General features: G+C 37.9%; 1 protein-coding gene across 1 annotated transcript in view; it reads right to left on the reverse strand.

Moving 5' to 3' along the window:
- Window positions 1–724: 724 nt before the first annotated feature.
- Window positions 725–23,012, reverse strand: part of LOC109388440 (dystrophin) — a 1,592,311-nt gene continuing 1,570,023 nt past the window's right edge. Inside the window, exons 52-53 of the mRNA XM_019653146.1 lie at window positions 1,105–1,222; window positions 725–807 (exon numbers count right to left, since the gene is read on the reverse strand). Coding sequence (XP_019508691.1) covers window positions 725–807; window positions 1,105–1,222 — 201 coding nt within the window. The remainder of the gene's footprint in view (window positions 808–1,104; window positions 1,223–23,012) is intronic.

The raw sequence follows: 23,012 nt of genomic DNA on the forward strand, positions 1-23,012 counted from the left end.
CTCCTCCTGTATAAAAAAATTTAACCTATAAGTGTGAACACACATACACACACACACACACACACACACACACACACACACACACACAAACACACATACTGCCTGATACCTAGGAGGCACTTCCTTAAGGAAGCGTCAACACAACAGAATGTAGAGTCTGAAGATGAAGACTTGGTTTTTGAGTTTCCAAAGCCTTGGCCTAGCCTAAGACAAAAGATTCAGAAGTATCAAAGATAAAGGAAGGTTCTCCCTACTCCTGCACTAGAAAAGATTCTTCTGGTTGTGGGAAAGAAAATGAGGAAGCACTGCAGGGGCAGTACAAAAATTCACTATCGAAGTATATCTATGGAGGTAAGGTGTATGGAGGGAAGGGAAGACACCCAGGGAGAACCAAGAGAATCTGTTAGCAAAGGTGACCTGGGCCTCATGCCTGAGGAGAGCCTCTGAGGGGAACCCCATGGAGAACGGTTTCCCCTATTCCTCCTGTACCCCTCTTCCTGACCCCATGCACAGTCACTCTGAATCACTCTGTGTAAAGAAGAAAAAAAGAAAAGAGCATGGGCAGTGTTTAGGTAAAGGGGCCTCAAACAGCCTCTCAGAGTTCCCACCCACCCCACAATGGCACAAAGAATGGTTCAATAATTGCTGATAGCACACAACGAGGGCATCCGAGTAGCAGAGAGATGTCGAGATCTGGAAGTGCCACTGTAGACGAAAATAAAAGCTAGTCCAGGAAGCAACTGCCTGCTTGGACCAACAACCAAGGATATGAGGGAGAGGCTGGTATCTCCATGGACGCCAGCCCAGCTAAATGACAAGCGAGGAACAAACATTCTGTCACGACATACTTACCACGCCCACCACGCCATGCTTTGCAACTACACAAGTCTGCACTGATGAAAATTATACTTCCTCTAGTTTGTGGAATTAGATACAGTTATTGAAAGAAAACATTCTGGACTGAAAATCTTAGTATAATAGTTATAATTTACAACTATTTTGCACTATTTTTATAAATTCGAGGGAGGTATTTGAACCTAAGTCATTACGGCAACTTTCAATACATCTTTCCTTAAGTTTCACATGCCTCTTTAGAAGACTTACTTCGATCAGTAATGACTGTTCTAGCCTCTTGATTGCTGGTCTTGTTTTTCAAATTCTGGGCAGCAGTAATGAGTTCTTCCAACTGGGGGCGCCTCTGCTCCAAATCCTGCAGGGTGGCCTGAAGGGACAAAAATAACTCAATATTAAGGTTCTCCAGCATTGTGCATTCCTTTTATGTAATACAAAGTAAAGTGTGATTTTCAAGCTAACCAAAGCACTTGTAGAAATAAACAAAGATGTTACTGGCTATAAATCTCTAATGTGTAAGGCTTTATAGAGAGCAATTTAACAAGAGATGTGTTTCATTCTTAGATACCCCAAATATTTCAAATGAAAATCTTGATCATAGATTTGCTTCACTATTTAAGAGCTTAGACAGAGTCATTCCAGAGCACCTAGATTTACTCAACCCAATATATGAGTGCCATGAGTAAGAAATGTAATTTTGAATTATGGCAACATATTTAAGAGAAAGATAGTTATACTTGTAATCTCATTCTATGCGGTGTCAAAATTAAGGTGTATATTTCAGAAAGGGAAAAAAGCACAGAAGTGATTTAAGAGATATAACTTATTTAACTTCTTTGTACCTGAGATTCCTCACCTATAAAATGAGCAGGTGAGCTCAATTAGTCTTTCCCCCAAATCTCCTCTGCCTCACCCCAGAACAAATAAATTAGCAGGGAGGAGTGCTGGGAATTTACATTTGTAACAAGTTCTCTACTTAATTCTTATGATCAGGCAAATTTGGAAAACATCAGAATAGAAGTTAGTATTTATATTCTGCAGTACAACTGACTTTAATTTAACACTGCTTTAGATAAAAAGCACCAAATAGAATGAAGCAAAGAAATACGTTTCTTATCTATAGGTAGCTATGTTAATCATTAAGAAATTCCTCTCTCCCTCAAGGGTCTGTCTCTTGTCTCTGCCACCTTACTCTCTCTACATAAAGGGCCAAAATCCCAGTGATATATACAAAGAAATTTGGGGGAAAAAGGTATCTCTCTTGTTCTCATTCTAAAACTGAGTATATTTTGCTTCAATTTTGGAAGTATAATTAATATGTGTTAACTTATAACCACTATATGACAGATGTTTTGCATGCATTTTCTCATGTGTATTCTCCTAATAACCACGCTAATAGCCAAACTTTCGGATGCTTTTTAAAAATTTTTTTAGCTGAGCCATCCTGCCACCTGTTGGCAGCTCAGCTCTGGCCTGGACTCGAACCGCTGTTCCTCAGAGCTCGCACTCTTGAGTGAGCTCTTAACCAACTGAGCCACTCGGCTGGCCCGCTTTCAGATTCTTTATGGTTTTAAATCTGATGCTCTTTTTGCTACCACAGGAAGTTTATGAAAGTGAAGAAATGAAATGTGGTGGATAGTGATGTTTATGAAAATTGGTTATCTACTATGTCCTTTGACTGCTGCTGATTTTCTAAAGATTTTTGGTTTTGGAAAGGCCAGATTTGATTATTCTGTACTGTTTCTTTGGTGAAGACGTAGGACGACAGGCCTTGTGATTTAAGCTCAATTGCTTTTGGTAGTAGTAAAATAATAGGAAGAACTTATCCAAACATTACACATCTACTTCCAGCATTTTTCCTTCTCTGTATTGGAAATTTGGAGGGGCTAACTTTTAACAAATTTTCCACATTTGTAAGCTGTGATTGCTCAGAAGAAAAATCCAATTTTCAGGTTTCTAACTTTTATGGTTTCTTTACACAAAAGGGTGTTTGAAATATGGAACAAACTGCCAAAGACAGGTATTGAAGTAAGTGACATAAGTCAATTGGAGAGAACTGAACAACTTTTAAAGTGGGAACCACATAGTAGCAGATAGATTTTATGAAATAAGATGTTTTCCAGGGTTAGAATGTTAAACTCTGGTCATCTGTGACACAGCAAGCTGAAAAGGTACTTTGGAATTCCCAGCTCTTAAATGTTTAATATATTTGATAGATTTTTAAAAAACAGACCTACCCAGAAACCTCATATAAAGTCAAATCTTCCCCTCAAATTTAACAAAGAACTCTAAATACACATAGCTAAGCAAAGTATACAAATTCATTCATTTACTATTTTTTTTTCATTTTATAAATATCGAGTACTAGGCACTGTTCTAGCTGCTATATAGTAGTAAATTAAAGTATTAGATATGCTTTGTGTAATTTAAATGAAAATTTGTGTTTTTGGATACTTGGAAATTTTTAGATAACAAAATTTTCTTTGGTCTTTTTCTTTGATTTCATATGAATTCACCCTCAAATAACCAAGCTCTTTTTTGCTTCTCACTTCTGGATACATTACGCAATGTTGGCTATATATTTTTTTTGTTTTCTTCTTTTAGGATTACAAAGTTTGTTTAAGAAGTAAGTTGTAGAAGCAACTTGATCAACTTTAATCTGAACCTTACCAGGCTCTAAATTAAACCCGACCACAATGAACAGCTTTTACTGCTGAAATTAGCAAGCATGTCAGTTCAGACTTAAAACAAGCCATTTTCCTCTCTAATGAACAAAGTAGGTCTCGGGGTATTGTGAAACCTGTTCTCTAGTTGGGTGATTCTCTAATTCCGCTGACAGACACATGCTTTATAAGCACCTGAGAAGATTATTAATGACATCCTTTGAAGCAGCCTCCTTAAAAATCTAAGATTCACAACTGCAATAAAACTATGCATTTTTCATGTATTTCAAAACAAAATAGTAACTCTTTATCCTACTCTTTGGTCAACACATACTGTAATGTCCATTTCAAAAAGGAAATGGCACAATAATATATACATGGAATTTATCAGACACTAATATACTCATTAAATAGTGGTTCTTCAGAACAGAATGGGAATTTTCTCCTTCAATTTTCTTTCCAGAAATTAAGGGAAGAATTTGAATATGGCATATATTTAAGTATTTTTAATTAAGATACTATAGAAACAGTGACTGAAAGACCTTTTTGCTAATGAACAGAACGCATGCGGACAGTGAGAGGAACAACTAGGATTATTTTTTTCTTTTCACTGCGTTCTCTTCTGAGCATATTCTATTTATTTGCTATGACAATTTCTTTGACCTGGCAACTTAGTTTTATAATCCCGTAACCTTCACCTCTATTCCACTGAACCACCTACAGACGGGAGAACACCTTAGATCCTGCCATTACTCAAACTGCCCACCTCCCAAATATCCATCTGTGAAATTCTGTTCTCTGCCCCCAATCTGGTGCCCTTACCAAATGCTGCTCTCAAAAACAGTGTTTCGTCTCTAATCTTCATCCTCATATGACCTCCAGTTCCCTTCTATTGTTGAGCTTCCTCATTCTAGCTCGAGTTGTCTCTATTTATCATGCTAAACAAGTAGAATGCTAATTATGCTTATTTATTTTTCTGATATGAGCCCAGATAGTCCTTAAACATATAACTTAACAAAACGAAAACAATTACATGCTTAACCACACGTAAGCATGATGATGGAATATGTATGTCTACATGGAATCTATCATTCTGGAAGAAACAAACACAAAAGAAAGGAATCGATGCTATGTCTAAGGAATCATAAACCAGCTACTGGGCTTTACGGAAAACAGCTTACCCCTTGGAGATGAGAATTCATCATGGATTCCACTAGCTGAGCAAGGATGGAGGGAAAAAAATCTTAAAATACAAACTGAATCAGAAGTCACTAATCCTACTAAGTCCCCAGGGGGTTGAGGTAAGTGATTATAAATAGCAATCTTATGAATAAGGGTGTTAAACAATGAAGCCACACATACTATAAGTAGGTCATTTTAGGCTGTTAAGAAGAATTATACTTTGTTATTGTATTTGTTAAAATGGAATTCTACCTAAATAATACTCAAATAGAAAACTTTATGTGTTTAGTTGAATATTTAGTATTTATATGTCTAAGAAAAGACCTTAATAACAAACTCTTTATATTTTCAATATTTTTCTACAAAAAATTAACAATCTTCACATAGTTACATTTAGAACAAAGGCCCATGGTGATTTTAATTTGTTGCCATTTTCAGGAAATAAACATGAATTAAGCTGCCATGTAAAAGTGTAGACCTTATACTCTTATCTACTACTTTCAAAATTAACATTAAGTATTGACAAGGTGAAATAGTTTACAAAACCACTTCATGTATAGAAGAAAATAAGCATTTAAGTCAGGTAGGTCCTAAACCCTAGCCTTTCTTGTAACTGAAAGAGTTTTACCTCTGAGGATGCTATCATCTCTCTAGCCTTCAAACGCCTCACTGAGCACCTTAATTCTGGCTTCTATTCTTGCATTCGACTGCTTCTCCAAATAGATTGGCCAAATCCAAAGTCATCTTTATTGTCCTCCACTTCCTCATTTCTCACTTACATGTTAAACTGGCTTGGATATTTTCGTCCTTGGCATAAGTTCCCCACTTCTCTGAATGTTCCACCAGCATCTCTATTGGTAACTTCATCATAAAAACCTTCAAACTATAGTTATCCTTTTGTCTTTCATTCATTCAAGAAATACTTTTTTTGAAAAAAGCATTTTATTCTTATATAATTTAAAACTTACAGAAAATTCACAAATGGTAAAGGAATCCTCTGGACCCTTGACCCAGATTCATCAATTGTTAATGTTTTGCTACATTTATCATTCTCTGTGTGTGTGTGTATAATATCTGTATTGTTATATTATAGATATTATTTTCTGAACTATTTGAGAATAATCTGCAGATATCATGTCCCTTACCGTTAGATACTTCAGTGTTTATTTCTTAAGAACAAAGGCATTCTTTTACATAACCTCAGCTCAATTTCAAAGTCAGGAAATTTAACATGGTTTTTGTAATAGAATCTAATCCACACTCTTCATTCACCGTATGACAATTATTCCATTAATAGCCTTTCATTTACTGGTCCATGCTCATGCATTGCATTTAGTTGTCATATCTCTTTAGTCTCATTAATCTGAAATAGTTCTTTGCCTTTCTTTGAACTTCATATCAACAAATGTTTTGAAGCATACAGGCCAGGTATTTGGTAGAATGTACCCCAATGTGAGTTTCAGCAAATATTTTTTAGTACTTTTTTCAGTCATTGAGCTAAGTAAGCCCAGGGGATTCAGCAGTGAAGGAGGAAAAATTATTATTCTCAAAGAGAAAATGAACTAGTAGTGAGGACAGGCAGTAAACAAGCAATTACAATAAACTGAGGTGAGTGTTATGGCCGGGGAAGCATGGAGGGTTCTCAAAGCATAGAGTGGAGATATCTAACCAAATATCAGGGTCAAGAAAGGTCTTCTGAAGGAAGTAGAGCTTACATGGTCCTCAGCTCTTTGTCTAAATCACACAAAATGGTTTTTAAATTGTCTCTGAGGCTTCTTTATCGAATGTTTTTTTTTAATTTTTAAAAATTTACTTTTTAATTATCATTGACATAAAATACTGTATTTGTTTCAGGTGTACAAAACAACATAGTGATTAGACATTGATATACCTCACAAAATAACCCCAATGAGTCTATTACCCATCTTACCCTGTACAGTTATTAGAATATTAATGATTATGTTCCCTATGCTGTAATTTACATCCCTGTGACTGCTTTCGAACTACTCATTTGTACTTGTTAATCCCTTCACCTTTCACATCCAGCCACCCCAAAACCCTCTCCCATCTGGTAACCACCAGTTTGTTCCCTGTGTCTATGAGTCTGTGTTTGTTTTGTTTGTTTGTTTATTTTTTTCTTTATATTCCACATATAAGTGAGATCATATGGTATTTGTCTTTCTCTGTCTGACTTGTTTCACTTAGAATGATACCCTCTAGGTTCACCCATGTCGTTGTATAAAGTTTTTTCTTTCAGTTTTATTTGAGTCGATTTGACAAATAGAAATTGCACATAAAAGTTTACAACTTGATGCCTTTACACACACACACACACACACACCCTGGAAAAAATCATAATCAAACTAGTTAACATATCCATCATCTCACATAGTTACCTTTTTGTGTATGTGTGATAAGAATATAAGATCTACGCTCTTAGCAATTTTCAAGTATACATTTTTAACTATAGTCACTATGCTGCACATTAGAGCTCTAGAACTTATTCATTTTGTAATTGAAAGTTTGTACCCTATGACCCACATCTCCCCATTTCTCTAACTCCCAGGCTCTGGCAACCACCATTCCCCTCTGTTTCTCTGAGTTCAACTTTATAAAGATTTTACATAGAAGTAAAGTCATGCAGTGTTTGTCTTTCTGTGTCTGCCTTATTTCACTTAGTGTATTTTCCTCCAAGTTCATCTATGTTTTCACAGATGGTAGATTTCCTTGTTTCTTAAGGCTGAAAAATATTCCATTGTGTGTGTGTATCACATCTTCTTTTTCCATTCATATGTCAATATACCTTTAGGTTGTTTCCATATTTTGGCTGTTGTGAGTAATGCTGCAATGAACATGAGGATACAGATGTCTCTTCGAGATCCTGATTTCAGTTCTTTTGGCCATATACCCAGAAGAGGGATTGCTGGATCATATGGTAATTTAATTTTTAATTTTTTGAGGTACTTCCACACTGCCTTCCATAGCAGCTGCACCAATTTGCAATCCCACCAACAGTGTATGAGGGTTCCCTTTTCTCCACAACCTTGCCAACACTTGTTATTTCTTGTCTTTTTGATGACAGCCATTATAAGAAGTGTCAGGTGATATATGTCATTGTGGTTTTTATTTGCATTTCCCTGATGATTAGTGATGTTGAATACCTCTTCATATACCTGTTGGCCATTTGTATATCTTCTCTGGAAAAAATTTTATGTCCTCTGCCCATTTTTAAATTGGATTATTTGCTTCTTTGCTATTGCATTGCATGAGTTCCTTATATATTTTGAATCTTAACCCCTTATCAGATATATGGTTTGCAAATATTTCCTCCCATTCCATAGGTTGCCTTTTCATGCTGTTGATTTTTCACCTTTGCGGTGCAGAAGCTTTTTTTTTTTAGTTTGATGCAATCCCACTAGTCTAGTTTTGCTTTTATTGCCTGCAATTTTGGTGTCATATCCAAAAAAATCATTGCCAAGACCAATGTCAAGAAGATTTCCCCCATGTTTTCTTCTAGTAGTTTTACATTTTAGGCTTTTAAATATCAGTGTTCCTAATACCTACTGTGCTGGTCATGAGAACATGAAAGCCTTTTGCAACTGGACCTAAATGACTCAGGACCCTAGCTGCTGCATTTGGAAATCTATCACTACATTGAACAGAAGTCACACCTCTCGCAGACTGCTCCCCACCAATGACTGAATGTGATGGAGATACTAAAGCAAGACTTTCTTGGGAGACATGGGGTTCCTCTGGCTGACTTGGGCTCAATGACTCCCCCAAACTTTTGTTGAGCTGTCCTTAGACTTCACATTGGGATGCTTCTACCCAACCTTCTATTACTCTTTCCTTCATTTTGCATCACACTTGCATTTTGGTCTAATGGGTTTCCTACCTCTCCTTGCCTCCTTCTTTCCTATTATAAAGGTATTTCCTTTAATGAAATCATTTCCTGTTTAACCTTTTCTTGGAACATTTAATCTCAGGTCCCCAACTAACACACCCACTTTTGCCCTTCTAGACCCTAAGCCGCTCATCAACTCTTTATATCCCCATAATATGGTGATTACATGATATTACCACCTGGATGTATAGCTCACAATTAGTAGACATCATTCATAACTCTTAAGATTCCATTCAAGTAAATTACTAATTTTAAATTCTCTCTATTAAAAACAACTGCTATTTTTTTTTAAAAAGGGCATGGCCATTATTTCCAATAAGCCTAGAATTTATTTGGAGGAAAGAAAATTTAGATGACCCACATGGTAATGGTGGGGTTCCATTATACGCATGTAGCTTAAGAAAACTATGATAGCAAAGCAAGCCACCGGAAATCCTTTATATATAATAACCACTAGGCTTCTTGGAAGACATGGCAAAAATAGCTTTTGGTTAACTTTTCAGTCTATGGACAATAGCAAAGCTAAGACAAAAAAAAAATCCAACCTCTCTGAGTAAGAAGTGCCCTGAGCAAACAGAGACCTCAATCATGGCCAAGTTCATTGGTGTGTAACTTGTGTAGTTGCATTGGACCCTGTATATTGGAGGGCCCCATGCTTGGTTTACTGCATTGCTGTTGCCCTAGAAATTCTTTATGTTTTTAAACAAGGGGACCTGCATTTTCATTTTTCATTGTCCCCCACAAATTTTGTAGCTGACCCTGACCTCATCCCTGAAGTTAGCAGAGAATAAAAGGTCGCCTGTCCGATTCCCACATGGGCCAGTGACGCTGTGTCTGAGCTGAGCTACTGCTGCTGCTGAGCTGCGAACAGGTGGCAGGGTAGCTTAGCTGGTGAGAGCACGTGCTCCTAACAACAACACTGCCTGTTCGATGGTGGGCTACACCCGCCTGCAACTAAGACTGAACTTGGCATCTTGAGCTGAGCTGCCACCCGGATGGCTCAGGGGATAGAGCACGCGTTCTTAACAATAAAGCTGCTGGTTCAACTCCCACATGGGATGGTGGCTATGCCCACCCACAACTGACTGAACTTGGCACCTTAAGCTGAGCTGCCTTCCAGACGGCTCAGTGGATAGGGCATGCGCTCTTAACAACAAGGCTGCTGGTTCGACTCCTGCATGGGATGGTGGTTACGCCCACCCGCAACTAAGCTTGAACACAGCACCTTGAGCTTAGAGGCCACGAGCTGCCAACGGGGAGCCAGTTGGCGACTGGAACCCTCCACAACTAAGATTGAAGAACAACAACTTGGCTGGTCCCCTTCCCCAATTCCCCAACACTGTTCCCCTCCCCCAATTCCCCAATTAAAAAAATAGCATCTGAGAAGTGGCTGCAGGGAGAGGACCTCCTGACAGGTGCTGTAGCTGTCAGTAATGGGACCTAGCCATCATTCCCTGACTCCCTCTCCTCTCACCCTCTGCTCTGCCAGTGCTTTCCACTAGAAGGACTCAACCAATAGGCAAGGAAGCCCATTGCTGCTGCCCATATTATTCGGCCTCTCAGAGTAGAACAGAAGCTAGACAGTAGATCTGGGAATGTGTCCAGCAAAAGTACTAAAGTGAATGGTAAAGACAAAAACAACCACTAAAAGGAATCAGTGAGGGGAGTGTCCACATATGGGAATTCTCAAGAAAGACTTCCTAGAAGGGATAACACTACAGTTGAGCCTTGGATGATTTTGCTGAGTCATGAGGAGGGCATTATAAGGGAAAGAAAAGCATGAGCAAAGACACGGAAATGAAATAGAGTCTCAACTGGGCTGGCTGGTGTCTAGGATTCACTGGAAATAATGGGAGATAAGCTTAGGTAGGCATAGTGGAAGTACTGTATGGTTGGTTCTTTAAAAATCAGTTCAGGGTGTTTGTATTTTATTGTGCGGAACTGGGAAACAATGAAGATTGGAAAAACTGAAGCAATGGGAGTCAAGATTTTTGTAATTCCATCCCTTTTTGCACCTTATTCTTTTAGGCCAAAATACCTTTCTCAGTTCTTGGTCCTTACCTGGAAATATAATAAACGGATAACCATAAAGTATTGATTGGCTAGCTGTATAAACACAATAGGGGGAAACAATGATGCAAGAAAAATAACTATATCTAGAAGGGTGTGGGAATTACTAATAGAACACACATCCCTGTTTAAAACAGTGTTTATTAGCATTGTAAGAATCACTTATCATTTGGCTAACTTTAAAAATGAAAAAATATGATAGCTATTTAAGAAACTATTATCACACTCAAAAACCAATAGGGCAGTCTATGAAATGTATTTCTCTGTTTCTTTGTAATAATGTCTTTCTTATTTGTTAGTATTCTTGGGGGCTTAAACAAGTGTTTCTTAAGCCTCCCAAGTTTGAGGCCTTTCTTGTAGTGGTATAATACAAAGCTAATCTACTATTAATATGTGATTTGTAAAGTAAATTCTTTCCCTTTGGTGAAAAAGAGATTATGATGATTATTGCCAAGTATTCTGTCACAGAAAACTTAAAGGATTGATTTACTTGTCATTTCATAAAACGCTTAACATGCAAAAATGAAAACTCCTTTTAGTTACACAAGCCAGTAAGTAAATAATGTGGTCTAAACTGGGGATCTTGAAATATAATTTCAAAGTCAAGACAAAAGAAGAATTTTAGGCTACAATTTGTTGATAATGATTTGCAACTATATTTCTGAGCTGATAGAAAGGGTGTTGATATTTTTAGATATTGAACATTAGATCAATTAGTTTTTCTACATTTTTCACATTTCTTGAAACCCTATTGTTCTGTAAATTTAGCATATTGACAAAGGATAATTGGGGGAGTTTTAAGACTGGTGTTTCTCATGTGCTTTTGCAGGCTCTTGTCATGACCCAATAAAATAAATGATATAATTTTTTCTCGCTATGTATATTTTATTTATTTTTTAATTTTTAATTTTTTTAGATAACTAGATAATTTATTCGCTACATCTATTTTAGAGGAAAGGGAAAACTGAAATCATTTTACAATATATATATTTTGGGATGATTCCTGCTCAAATTTTCCATTATTCATTTCTTGTTCTAACTTGAATAACACCATTTGGGAATCATTCTACCTTCAACTGGTCAAGATACATTTTCTTTCATCTAATCAGGGTACTTAATACAGCAAACTGAATTATAAGTGAATCAAATTAATAAAGTGGAGGGTAAATTACATGACGTGAGTAGTGAAATGTAACTAAGGACATTATTTATAATATCTTGCCTGGTACAGAACATCCTGAGTTTGCATCCTAAAGATGTTGTCCAAAGCCTGTAGAAATCCCATATAAAGGAGGCTAGACCTGACAGGTAATTGAGCAGTGATCTATCAAGTGGGCAGGAAATATTTATTGGCAGTATTCTATGCACAATACACTACAGTAGGGAATGTGCCATTTGGGCGATAAAGGATGGCATAAAAGAGCATCTTCAATGAATTCAATGAACTTACAATGAACTTGCAATGCTGTTGGGAGGTGACATTCAGGCCTGCCCATGCGTGTGCACACATGCAGTTAGCCAATAATAGAAGACAAAATGTAAATGGCAAATGTAATAGTCTATAGACTGCAGAGTCTATGCTAATGAGATTCTGAAGAATGGAACTGTAGTATGAGTATGTACAGGGAAAATGCCATAAAGGACCAGGAACCTGAACTGTAACTTGGAGGATGAACAGGATTGAAAATGACCCTGTAATGAGAGCGAGCGGTCCAGGACAAGAACTGAGCTCAAAACAGTGTAGGGAGGTCTAAATACACTAGCGTGTTTGAGAAAGAGTGGGGAGGGCAGCTCTGTAGGGAGTAGAATTATGATGACTGTGATCAAGTTGGGAAAGGTGGCTGGGGGCTCTGAATAGCAGATGAATGAGTAAGAACATTATGTCAAAAGCAATGGGGTATCACTGGAAGTTTCAGAACAGAGGAATGACACAAAAAAAACTGGCATTGTAGGAGTATCTGTTCAGGTCCTCTGCTCAGTTTTTAATTGGACTGTTTGTTTCTTTGTTGTTGAGTTGTATGAATTCTTTATATATTTTGGAAATTAACCCCTTATCAGAGGTATTGTTTACAAATATCTTCCCCAATTTAGTTGGTTGCCTCTTTGTTTTGTTGATGGTTTCTTTTGCTGTGCAGAAGCTTTTTAGTTTGATATAGACCCATTCATTTATTTTAGCTTTTACTTCCCCTGCCTTTCAAAATCCTCTTTAACACCAAGGTCCATAAGTTTAGTACTGATGCTTTCCTCTATGTAATTTATTGTTTCAGGTCTTATATTTAGTCTTTGATCCATTTTGAGTTAATTTTTGTGTATGGTGACAAATGCCAGTCTAGTTTCATTCTTTTACACTTGGCTTTTCAATTTTCCCAGCACCACTTATTGAAGAGGCTTTCTTTTCTCTATTGTATGTTTTTGGCTTTGTTGAAAACTATTTGCCCATATATATGTGGGTTTAATTATGGGCTCTCAATTCTGTTCCATTGGTCTGTGTGTTTGTTTTTCTGCCAATACCATGCTCTTTTGAAAACTGTCACTTTATAGTATAATTTGAAGTCAGGGACGTGATTCCTTCTGCCTTGTTCTTTTTTCTCAGACACTTCTCCCAAAAAAGAGATACAAATGACCAACAGATATATGAAACGATGCTCAACTTCACTCTCTATTAGGGAAATGCAAATAAAAACCACAATGAGATACCGCCTCACACCTGTTACAATGGCTGTCATCAACAAGACAAGCAATAACAAGTGTTGGAGAGGCTGTAGAGACAAAGGAACCCTTATACACTGTTGGTGGGAATGCAGAATGGTGCAGCCACTATGGAAACAGTATGGGGGTCTCTCAAAAAATTGAAAACAGAACTACCTTATGACCCAGCAATTCCACTCCTGGGTATCTAACCAGAGAAATCCAAAACATTAATTCGAAAAAAAATATATGCATCCCTATGTTTACTGCAGCGCTATTCACAATAGCCAAGATGTGGAAAAAACCAAAATGCCCATCAATAGACGATTGGATAAAGAAACTGTGGTACATATGTACAATGGAGTATGACTCGGCCATAAAGAAGAATGAAATCTTATCATTTGCAACAACATGGATGGACCTAGAGCAGTGGTTCTCAACCTGTGGGTTGTGACCCCTTGGGGGGGTCGAATGACCCTTTCACAGGGGTCGCCTAAGACCATCGGAAAACAAAAAGATATTTACATTACGATTCATAACAGTAGCAAAATTACAGTTATANTCATTTTAGGAAGATTACTCTGACATTGGAATGTGAAACGAATAGGGGAAGAATGCTCTAGATCAGCGGTTCTCAACCTGTGGGTCGTGACCCCTTTGAGGGTCGAACGACCGTTTCACAGGGGTCACCTAAGACCATCAGAAAACAAAAAGATATTTACATTACGATTCATAACAGTAGCAAAATTACAGTTATAGAGTAGCAACGAAAATAATTTTATGTTTGGGGGTCACTACAACATGAGGAACTGTATTAAGGGGTCATGGCATTAGGAAGGTTGAGAACCGCTGACCTAGAGAATATCATGCTAAGTGAAATAAGTCAGACAGAGAAAGACAAATACCATATGATCTCACTTATAGGTGGAATCTAAGGAACAGAATGAGTGAATAAAACAGAAATAGACTCAGAGATACAGAGAAAAACCTGATGGTTGCTAGATGGGAGGGGGATGGGGATGGGGAAAAGGTGAAGGGATTAAAAAGTACAAATTATTAGTCACATTATAGCCATGGGGATATGAAATACAATTTGGGGAATATAATTAGTAATGTTGTAAAGATTATGTAGGGTGCCAGATGGGCGCTGGACTTATCAGGGGGATCACATCATAGATTGTGTAGATGCCTGACCCACTGTGCTATACATCTGAAGCTAAAGTTGAGTTTATATATATATATATATATATATATATATATATATATATAGAGAGAGAGAGAGAGAGAGAGAGAGAGAGAGAGAGAGTATATATATTGTCAAGGGATGTGGAGTTCAGCATAAGGAATAGAGTCAATGGAACTGTAACAGCTATATACGATGTCAGAGGGGTAGTAGATTGGGGGAGGGGCTTATCACTTTGTGAGGGGTGTAAATGTCTAACTATTGCATTGTTTTGTACACCTGATACTATATATATGAATTATCAATATATTAGGATGTCACATTTTGTGAACCTAATTTTTCAATGTCCTTTTATAGCTATTATTTTATTAGATTTACGTTATTTTCTTTGGGATATTATTTTTCAGAGAATACTGCCATTTCTGGGAAAGGAGGAACCCGACTTATTTAACAAGTACCATACGAATCCCTTCAAAAATAAAAAGTGAAAGCAAACTAAGGGTTATGCTAAAAATGCATTCAGCCTTTTCATGTTTTCAAAACATTTTAGAGATGCCACTCATTTCAGTATTGAGACAAGAACCTTGGTGTTTATTGCCAATTGCCATCATCAATAAACTGAGGCAAAGCAAGAAGTCTTACTGTTCTGTGATGCTACCTGTACATGGCAAAGGAAAGAGAGAAATCAACGATTATCTAGAGGCGATTAAATTCATGTACGCCCTCCAACGGTATAATTCAAGCTCCCACATGCTCTTTTCCTATCTTCAAATGGTGGATGTTAAGACTTGAATTAACAAAATAATTGGCACAGCTGTTCAATTCATGTTGCATATATAAGGGATAGAATCAGGCTCAGTTTATTCATCTGTAAAAATGAAGATAATTACATTTCTATCCAGCAGTCTTGGGGAGATGAAAGCAATCAATTGACGTAGAAGAATTCAAATATCTTAGGAAGAAATTAGTCACATGTAGCTAGTCCAGGTTTCTTTATAATAACAGCAATTCAGGAACATGTTATGGACAATGTATTTAATCCATCAGGTCTTAACCTTCTGACTTCACCAAATTCTGAGTGCTACGAAGTTAAGACAACGCATGGATAGTGAACAATCATGGGCTCATGCGAAGGAATGATATTTTAATGGTTTGGCAACCTGTTTGAGTTTTACAAATAAGTGTAAAATGAGAGAGCACACATGCACTTGCAGGTACTCACACAGGAGGGGTAATATCTGAATGGAAAAGACAGGTATGCACAAATCTCTCCCAACCTTTTGCATCCAAATGATCACTGTGTACCATTTGGACATACATCCAAGGAAAAAAAGCTTAACAATTGGGTCTCATGCTTAAACATAGACTTTGCTTATTCTTAGAGAATGACATCCATCTATTTATCCTCAAATTCAATGACTGGGGAAAAGGTAAAAAAGTTTGTCTTTAATTGGGTGCTATGTGTTTAAGCCCTGGCTTAGCTGTAAATCATTTGTGAAGATGGCATTGCTATCACGGAGTGTTAATACACTTACAGCAAAGTATTGCTAGGGGTAGGAGGTGTTAGACATTGATCAGGAGTTTAAGAGACGAGCTCTTTATTTTTGCTCTTGTAAGAGGAACGTTTCTATAATAAAACAATGATTCTGCTTCTCTGTCAAAAACTACTATTTTATGACATAAAAGCTCTCTTCAGTAAACAAAGAACAGACTGTTATTGGGGGATATAAAAATTACAATAGCATACATTTCCCTGTAGGAGCAGAACAGCCTTTAACTCAATGGCAACTTGCGCTGTGACAGCTTTTAAAGGAGGGGGCATATTCTTTGGGGAAAATCTCAGACATACTTTCCAATTCCCAAGACTGTACTAGTTCTTATCCTATAAAAATGGGTCTACATTAGCATGCAGTGCCAGTAAATCACACACTTGCACTGCCGCCTGAAAGGAGCCCAGTTTGGGACCAGGAGGCGGGGTGTGTGTGTGTGAGGGGTGGGGGGGAGGGGTGTTGCTGGATGTGGCACAGGGCCAAGCAATTGCATGACGCCAATGAAGCGATTTCCAGGAATATGGAAACTTTATGTTTTGTTTGATAGGAACACGCATGTGGCTTCTTAACTCTGAGCTTCTAGATCTGCTCCAAGAGTGGGTCTGATCGGTTCTTAAATGGTGTTTTGTCATGCTGCACACCTAACCAAGCTGTTTACATTATTGGAAAGAGTTAAGTTTAATTCAGTTTTATTGGGAAGGTTGGATAGCATTAACACTCATTTCAATATATTTTAAGTAATTTCTATCTATCTATCTATCTATTTATGTATTTATTAAAAAGGACCAGTAATCCCTGGAGAAAGGTTGCAGTAAGAATTCTCCAACTATCCACTTTTCTCTGTTTTAGTTGCATGAGGTGAGCCAAACTGCTGATCCTTTGCTGCCTCAGACACTTTAGTGGCATGGGAATAGGCCAGCGGTTCTCAACCTTCCTAATGCCGCGACCCCTTAATACAGTTCCTCATGTTGTGGTGACCCCCAACCATAAAATTATTTTCGTTGCTATTCTATAACTGTAATTTTGCTACTGTTATGAATCGTAATGTAAATATCTTTTTGTTTTCCGATGGTCTTAGGCGACCCCTGTGAAAGAGTCGTTCGACCCCCAAAGGGGTCACGACCCACAGGTTGAGAACCGCTGGACTAGGCAGAGACACAAGGTGATACTAATAAATAAATCAGTACTGTTAGTTGGTTCCAATACCTCAGTCTGAATTCTGTCTCCCCCCCCCCTCTGTTATATTAATGATCAACCTTACTTTTACTTTTACTTTTAGGGGGTGTTTTTCTCTGAAACTAGTGGCCAGCGCCAGTATGAACGAAGTCACTAACTTCAATTACAACTTTAGAAAGCTAGGTAGGCTAAAGTCAAAAGGTAACGCCAAGCTTTCGGTTCACAAAACGGAGGCTGTTACACACAAACAAGTAATGACAAAATAAATTCACAGGACATGTGTTACTAGCAGTCAAGAACATTACATGTTTGGACAATGGGCAGCATGAAAGGGGAAGGTTACAAAATAAGAAAGAGGAAATCTTGAGGGATGCAACTGATTGAGCATTTTCTGTTCAATAAATATCCATGCTGTAATCTTTGAACAGTAACTGTCGGCCCCTAATCTTGATCCACTTAAATATACCATTCACCAGAAACAGGTGCTAAAAGTTTTCACTCCATTCCTGAGAAAGGTCACTGCCTTACAATCCAAACTCTTACAGCGTAACAATTACAACACAATAATAACAACCAGGTATTGGGTATTTCCTATGTGCCAGATATTCTCCTAAGCTCTTTACATATATTAACTTACAGCAACCCTCTGACTAGGTACTTTCATTCTCTTTCATAGACAAGAACAATGAGGCACAGAGAGGTTACATAACTGACCCAAGGTCGCACAGCTAAGAGGTGGTAGGGGTGAAATGGCCCAGGTCTTCCTTTTCCAGCATTTCCTCCTAGTACACTAGAGCTACAACTTCTAAAGCAGCTACATTGTAGCAGAAGCTGGGCTAGACGTTTTAAAAACATCATTCTTGCATCCTGACAACAAGTCTACCTAGCTGGGTATTTGCTGCATGTTTACACATGAGGAAATAGGCTCAAGAGATTAATAATTTCCCCCAATGACAGCCCACCAGTTAGGACTAGAAAAGTGCTTGACCTCAGGTCTGTCGGACTCCTAAGCCCAACCCTGTCCGCCATGTTCGCCAAAGGCCACTCTGCAAGTTATTTTGCTTCCTCTTTTCAAACTCAGTCTTCACTTTCCTGCCTGTGACTGTGCTTGGCATGCCATTGAATCCATCAATGCTTTACTGCAGTTTGGTTTCTAAATCAGAGTGTGGTGGCTTAAGCAAATCCCCTCCCTCCCCCACACACAAAAAAATCAGGAGAGGAAACTGCACAGTTGGTTACTACTCCTCATTTATCTGCAACTTCATTTCCAAATAGACACTTTCTTTTCTATCTGCTTAATTGCTGATTCTACACAATTGCATTCAAATCTGTCATTTTTAAAACATATACGTATAGTTGGGCAATGTATCATTTTTAAAATACTGGAAATACATATTTCTATGGTTAAAATGGAGGGCTCATAACATTTTCTCTATCCTCTACTTTTATTCCTTATAATTAAGAAACAATAAACCCCAATAAGAAAGCTCATATTAAAACTGAAAAATTGATTATTAAATGTTCATGGTTGAGTTATGGTTTCCTATGGCTGTTGTAAAAAATGGTCACAACCTTAGTGGCTTAAAACACCCTAAATTGATTATTTCACAGTTCTGGAGGTCAGAGTCCAAAAAATGGGTCTTAGAGGCGACAATCGAGGTGTCAGCAGAGCTTGTATCTCTTTGGAGTGTCTAAGGGGGAATTCATTTCCTTGCTTTCTCCAGTTTATAGAGGACGCCTGCATGTCTCTGTGCTTGGCCCCTTCCTCCATCTTCAAGGTTAGCAGGGGAGCATCTGATTTCTCGCTCTGACTTCGCTTGTAATACCGCATTGCCATCTCTCTCATAAGGACCTCTGCGATTGCGTTAGGCACACCAGAATGATCCATGAAGATCGCCCCATGTCAAAATCCTTGACTTCATCACGTTGCAAAGTCCTTTCACCATGTAACATAGTCACAGGTTCCAGGGATTAGGACAAATGGTTCTACAGTCATTAAGCATTAAACTGCTTGTCACAACGCACCATACTTCTTTGGGCCAGTTCAGGACTATGTGAGAGCCAGTGACAATCCCACAATCTAGAAAGCACAGGAGGCACAAAGCCGTGACAATCCCACTCTGCCTGGCCGACTGGTTTAACCAAAGGCCTCCAGGCGGGGGTAGAGGTGTACTGTCCCATCTCCTTTGCCTGTTACCAAAAGCACACTTGAATGTCCTTATGAAGAGGCGGCCACTGGAGCTCACAAGTGTTACATTTAAAAAAAAATTAATGAACTGTGACTCCCTGAGGAAATCAGGGTGTTCCTGTTTTGTGTGACAAGCAGCTCTCCAGGAGTGAATCCTGGAAGAATTCCAGAAGAAAATCCTTATCTTCTGGGGAGTGACAGCCTACAGGAAAGCAAGGGGCACTGTCCTTTGGGATAGAGAAGCCCCAGCTTCCCCTCAGCTCAGCTTCGCTCATTCAACTTCATTGTTCCCCCTCCACCCCCACTCAGAAACATTAAGCCTTCTTCCCAGCTGTCTTCCTCCCATTTTTCATTTTTAATTCTCTTCTACTTTCTGACTTCTTTATTCTGTGACAACTACCAAAATTCTGGAAAAAATGTTTTATTGTTACCATGGAGAGGGTAATTTTCTCATCAAGGAAAAGAGGTGTCTGGTACAAGGGGAAAGGGAAGAGCCACATACGAAAACTGAGAGGTAGCCTCTGTGTCTTTTCAACAATATCCAATTAAATCTTTCCACCACCGCATGGAAAACAACAGGGTGACACAGTGGGTGTCCCATGTAGCCCGAGGATGTGAATGAATCAGAAGGCTCCATGATAATGTTCTGGGGGTTGTGATGGAGATGGGGAGGCAGACCATCAATCCTCAAACAGAGCTAATGAACAAAATTAACTGATAGATAATTACTGTGCAGTCATTTGAATAGATGTGGCTCTCTATCTTTTTCAGGTAAATGACCTTCAGAATGGTGGTAGGCAACTTTCTCTAAAACGATGATATTAAAATATGTAGATAAACAAGCCAAGTCAAGGGAAGAGACCTATAAAATACTTCTCAGCCATAAGTTAAAAGAATGAAGTGCTACAGGGATAGAGAGAGGGAGAGCAATTAACAGTGCTCCTTTTTTCTTTTCTCCACGCTTCTCTTTTGAAGTTGAAAACACAGTGGAAGAAAATTCAAATACAGACTTATCCGGTGGTAAAACATCAGAGATTTTAATTAGTCTAGAATTTGTTACCTCAAATTAGAAGAAAACTCTATTGCTGATTCATAGATGTGCCAATATGAAGACCTGAAATAATAGTAATTCTCTGTTCTAGTTCTCATGAGATGAATTATACATAACATCTTATTCCTTCTGATCATTCTGAACAAAACCAAACTATTCAATTTTTATTTATTTATTTATTTATTTTCTTTCTTTTTTAAAAAAATATGGAATGCTTCATGAATTTGCGTGTCCTCTGTGCGCAGGGGCCATGCTAATCTTCTCTGTATCGTTCCAATTTTAGTATATGTGCTGCCGAAGCGAGCACTGAAATTTTTAAGTGATGATGGTTCTCCAATTACAATAGATAACTCACCATGTCTTTAGTAAGAATCTTGCATAAATCCTGTACATAAATATTATGCCTAAAGGCTTGTATCCCCAAGACTAATTAAAGGAATAGAAGTGCAAACTAGTAAAAGAATGAATTTAAAATGGCGGTGGTGATGAAATCAAGAGCAAAAATTTGGAGCTGAAGTAGCATGTTGATCAGCTTTTACGATGTTCCTCCCTTTACCATTACCCACGCTAGCTTTTAAATACACAATGAGATTGTGTTATAGAACATAATGATGAAACATTTCAGATACACAAAAAGGTATAGAGAAGCTAAGGTTACAAGTGTAGTCTATGACATGGCTGTAGTATGGCTATAATATGACAAAGCAGAAGAAATAGATAGATAGATAGATAGATAGATACAAAGAAAGATAGAAAGGAAGGGAGGAAAGAAAGAAGGAAACAAAAACGGAAGGAAGGGAAAAGGGAGGGAGGGAAAGAAAGACAAAACTGAACTCTGATTTATGGAAGATGTGCTAATCTATTTCTTGTTAGTATTTTCTGCTTGCTACTTCACAACAGTACCAGAAAAAAAGAATATATTATTCCAAATTGTAGACTGTTAAATAAACAGATAAAAACTATGACAATTTGCATGAAAACAATAAGCTCTTTTCACAGCACAAACTGAGGGTTTCATTAAGCAAAGTTGTATGGGGAAAGTTACATATCTTTTCAGTCTCTCAGTTACTGCCTAATCTGTAAATCCCATGTCCCATTATCCCCATACAAGCCAGGGAGATGTTCTCACATAATAGTATTTCATTCGTGATTGAATTGACACAAAATGGCTGTCTCTTCTTAATATATACAAAGAATTTTTGATTAGGGGCTTTGTGTTTTGTTTCATTGTTGGGCCACTAAAAATAATCAACTCTGTCATGTAGTTAGGACATAAACAAAGATGAAAGAAAGAAACATCTCCCTTAAAACATTTATGAACGAGGATAAAATCCTGGCAAATATACTTGCTGACTCAGAGTTGGCTTGTTTGCCAGATGTGTTCTTAAGGCTGAATACCCTAAATCAAGGCAAACCAACATATACATGTGGGTCAACTGCCCATGATGACTGCCCTAAGAAAGAGAAACTGGATGAAGAAATTTGACCTTGGAGATTATGAATCATTGAAGATTTGATTTGAGGTATGTAACAGTGTCTGTGGTAAAATAAATAAACAAAAATCGTCTTTTATTGACAAAACATCATAAATTATATGTGACAAAGTCTGTAATTTACTTGAACTTACTTCAAAATAGCCATTATATCCGTAAGAATATGAATGTGCTAGCAGCAGTCAGTTGCCTCAATCAGGAATTCATACGGGAGATGGGGTCAGCATTTAATCAGAAGGGTCAGACTCCTGAGACCGGTGCTACAAGCATTTTAACTACTTTTCTCATAGTCAACACCAGAAGGCCTTGCTAATGAGCAAAATGAATGTTAGGAATGGATTTTAATTTATGATACTAGTGTTATTCAAGATGTATGTTTTGGTTAGAATATTTTAGAGACATTCCTCACCTTTTTAAGGATCAAACATAAAAAATCTAGCAAGCCATGGAGCCTATACTCTTTGAAAGAGTACCCGAGATTTGATGCCCAAACTATTCTGTGTCTCTGCATTGAATCCAGAGATTCTGATTGCTCGATACCCTCTCTAAGGTTAACTGAATTCTGCCTGTAGATTCGAGAATATTCTCATGTCTTCCTGGGGGAACCTTTTACAGAGTGTGATCCTAACATTTTCTAGTGAGGGTATTTGAGAGTAACTAACCTTTACTTACCATACTAAGTTTCTGCTACTGTTGTCTACCAAAAATAACCCAACAGTCAGTCTTGCATAACAATATCAACCCAGAATAATTCACCACATTGTGCAAACCACACACTTTAATGAAGTGTAACCGATATAAAATCAATTGTTCTCTGTAGCGCTCACCTCCTTCCATTCAACAATAAATATGATTTTGATCTTGGAGTATATTTGTCCAACAAGGTTTAACAAACACATCTTTAAAGATTTCGATCCATCGGGCCGGCCGAGTGGCGCGATGGTTAAGAACTGGCTTGGGACGCCAGAGGGCCCCGGTTCGGATCCCACATATGAGGGCCAGTGACACTGCC

Source organism: Hipposideros armiger, unplaced genomic scaffold (assembly GCF_001890085.2).
Source record: "Hipposideros armiger isolate ML-2016 unplaced genomic scaffold, ASM189008v1 scaffold_197, whole genome shotgun sequence".
Taxonomy (NCBI): Eukaryota; Metazoa; Chordata; class Mammalia; order Chiroptera; family Hipposideridae; genus Hipposideros; species Hipposideros armiger.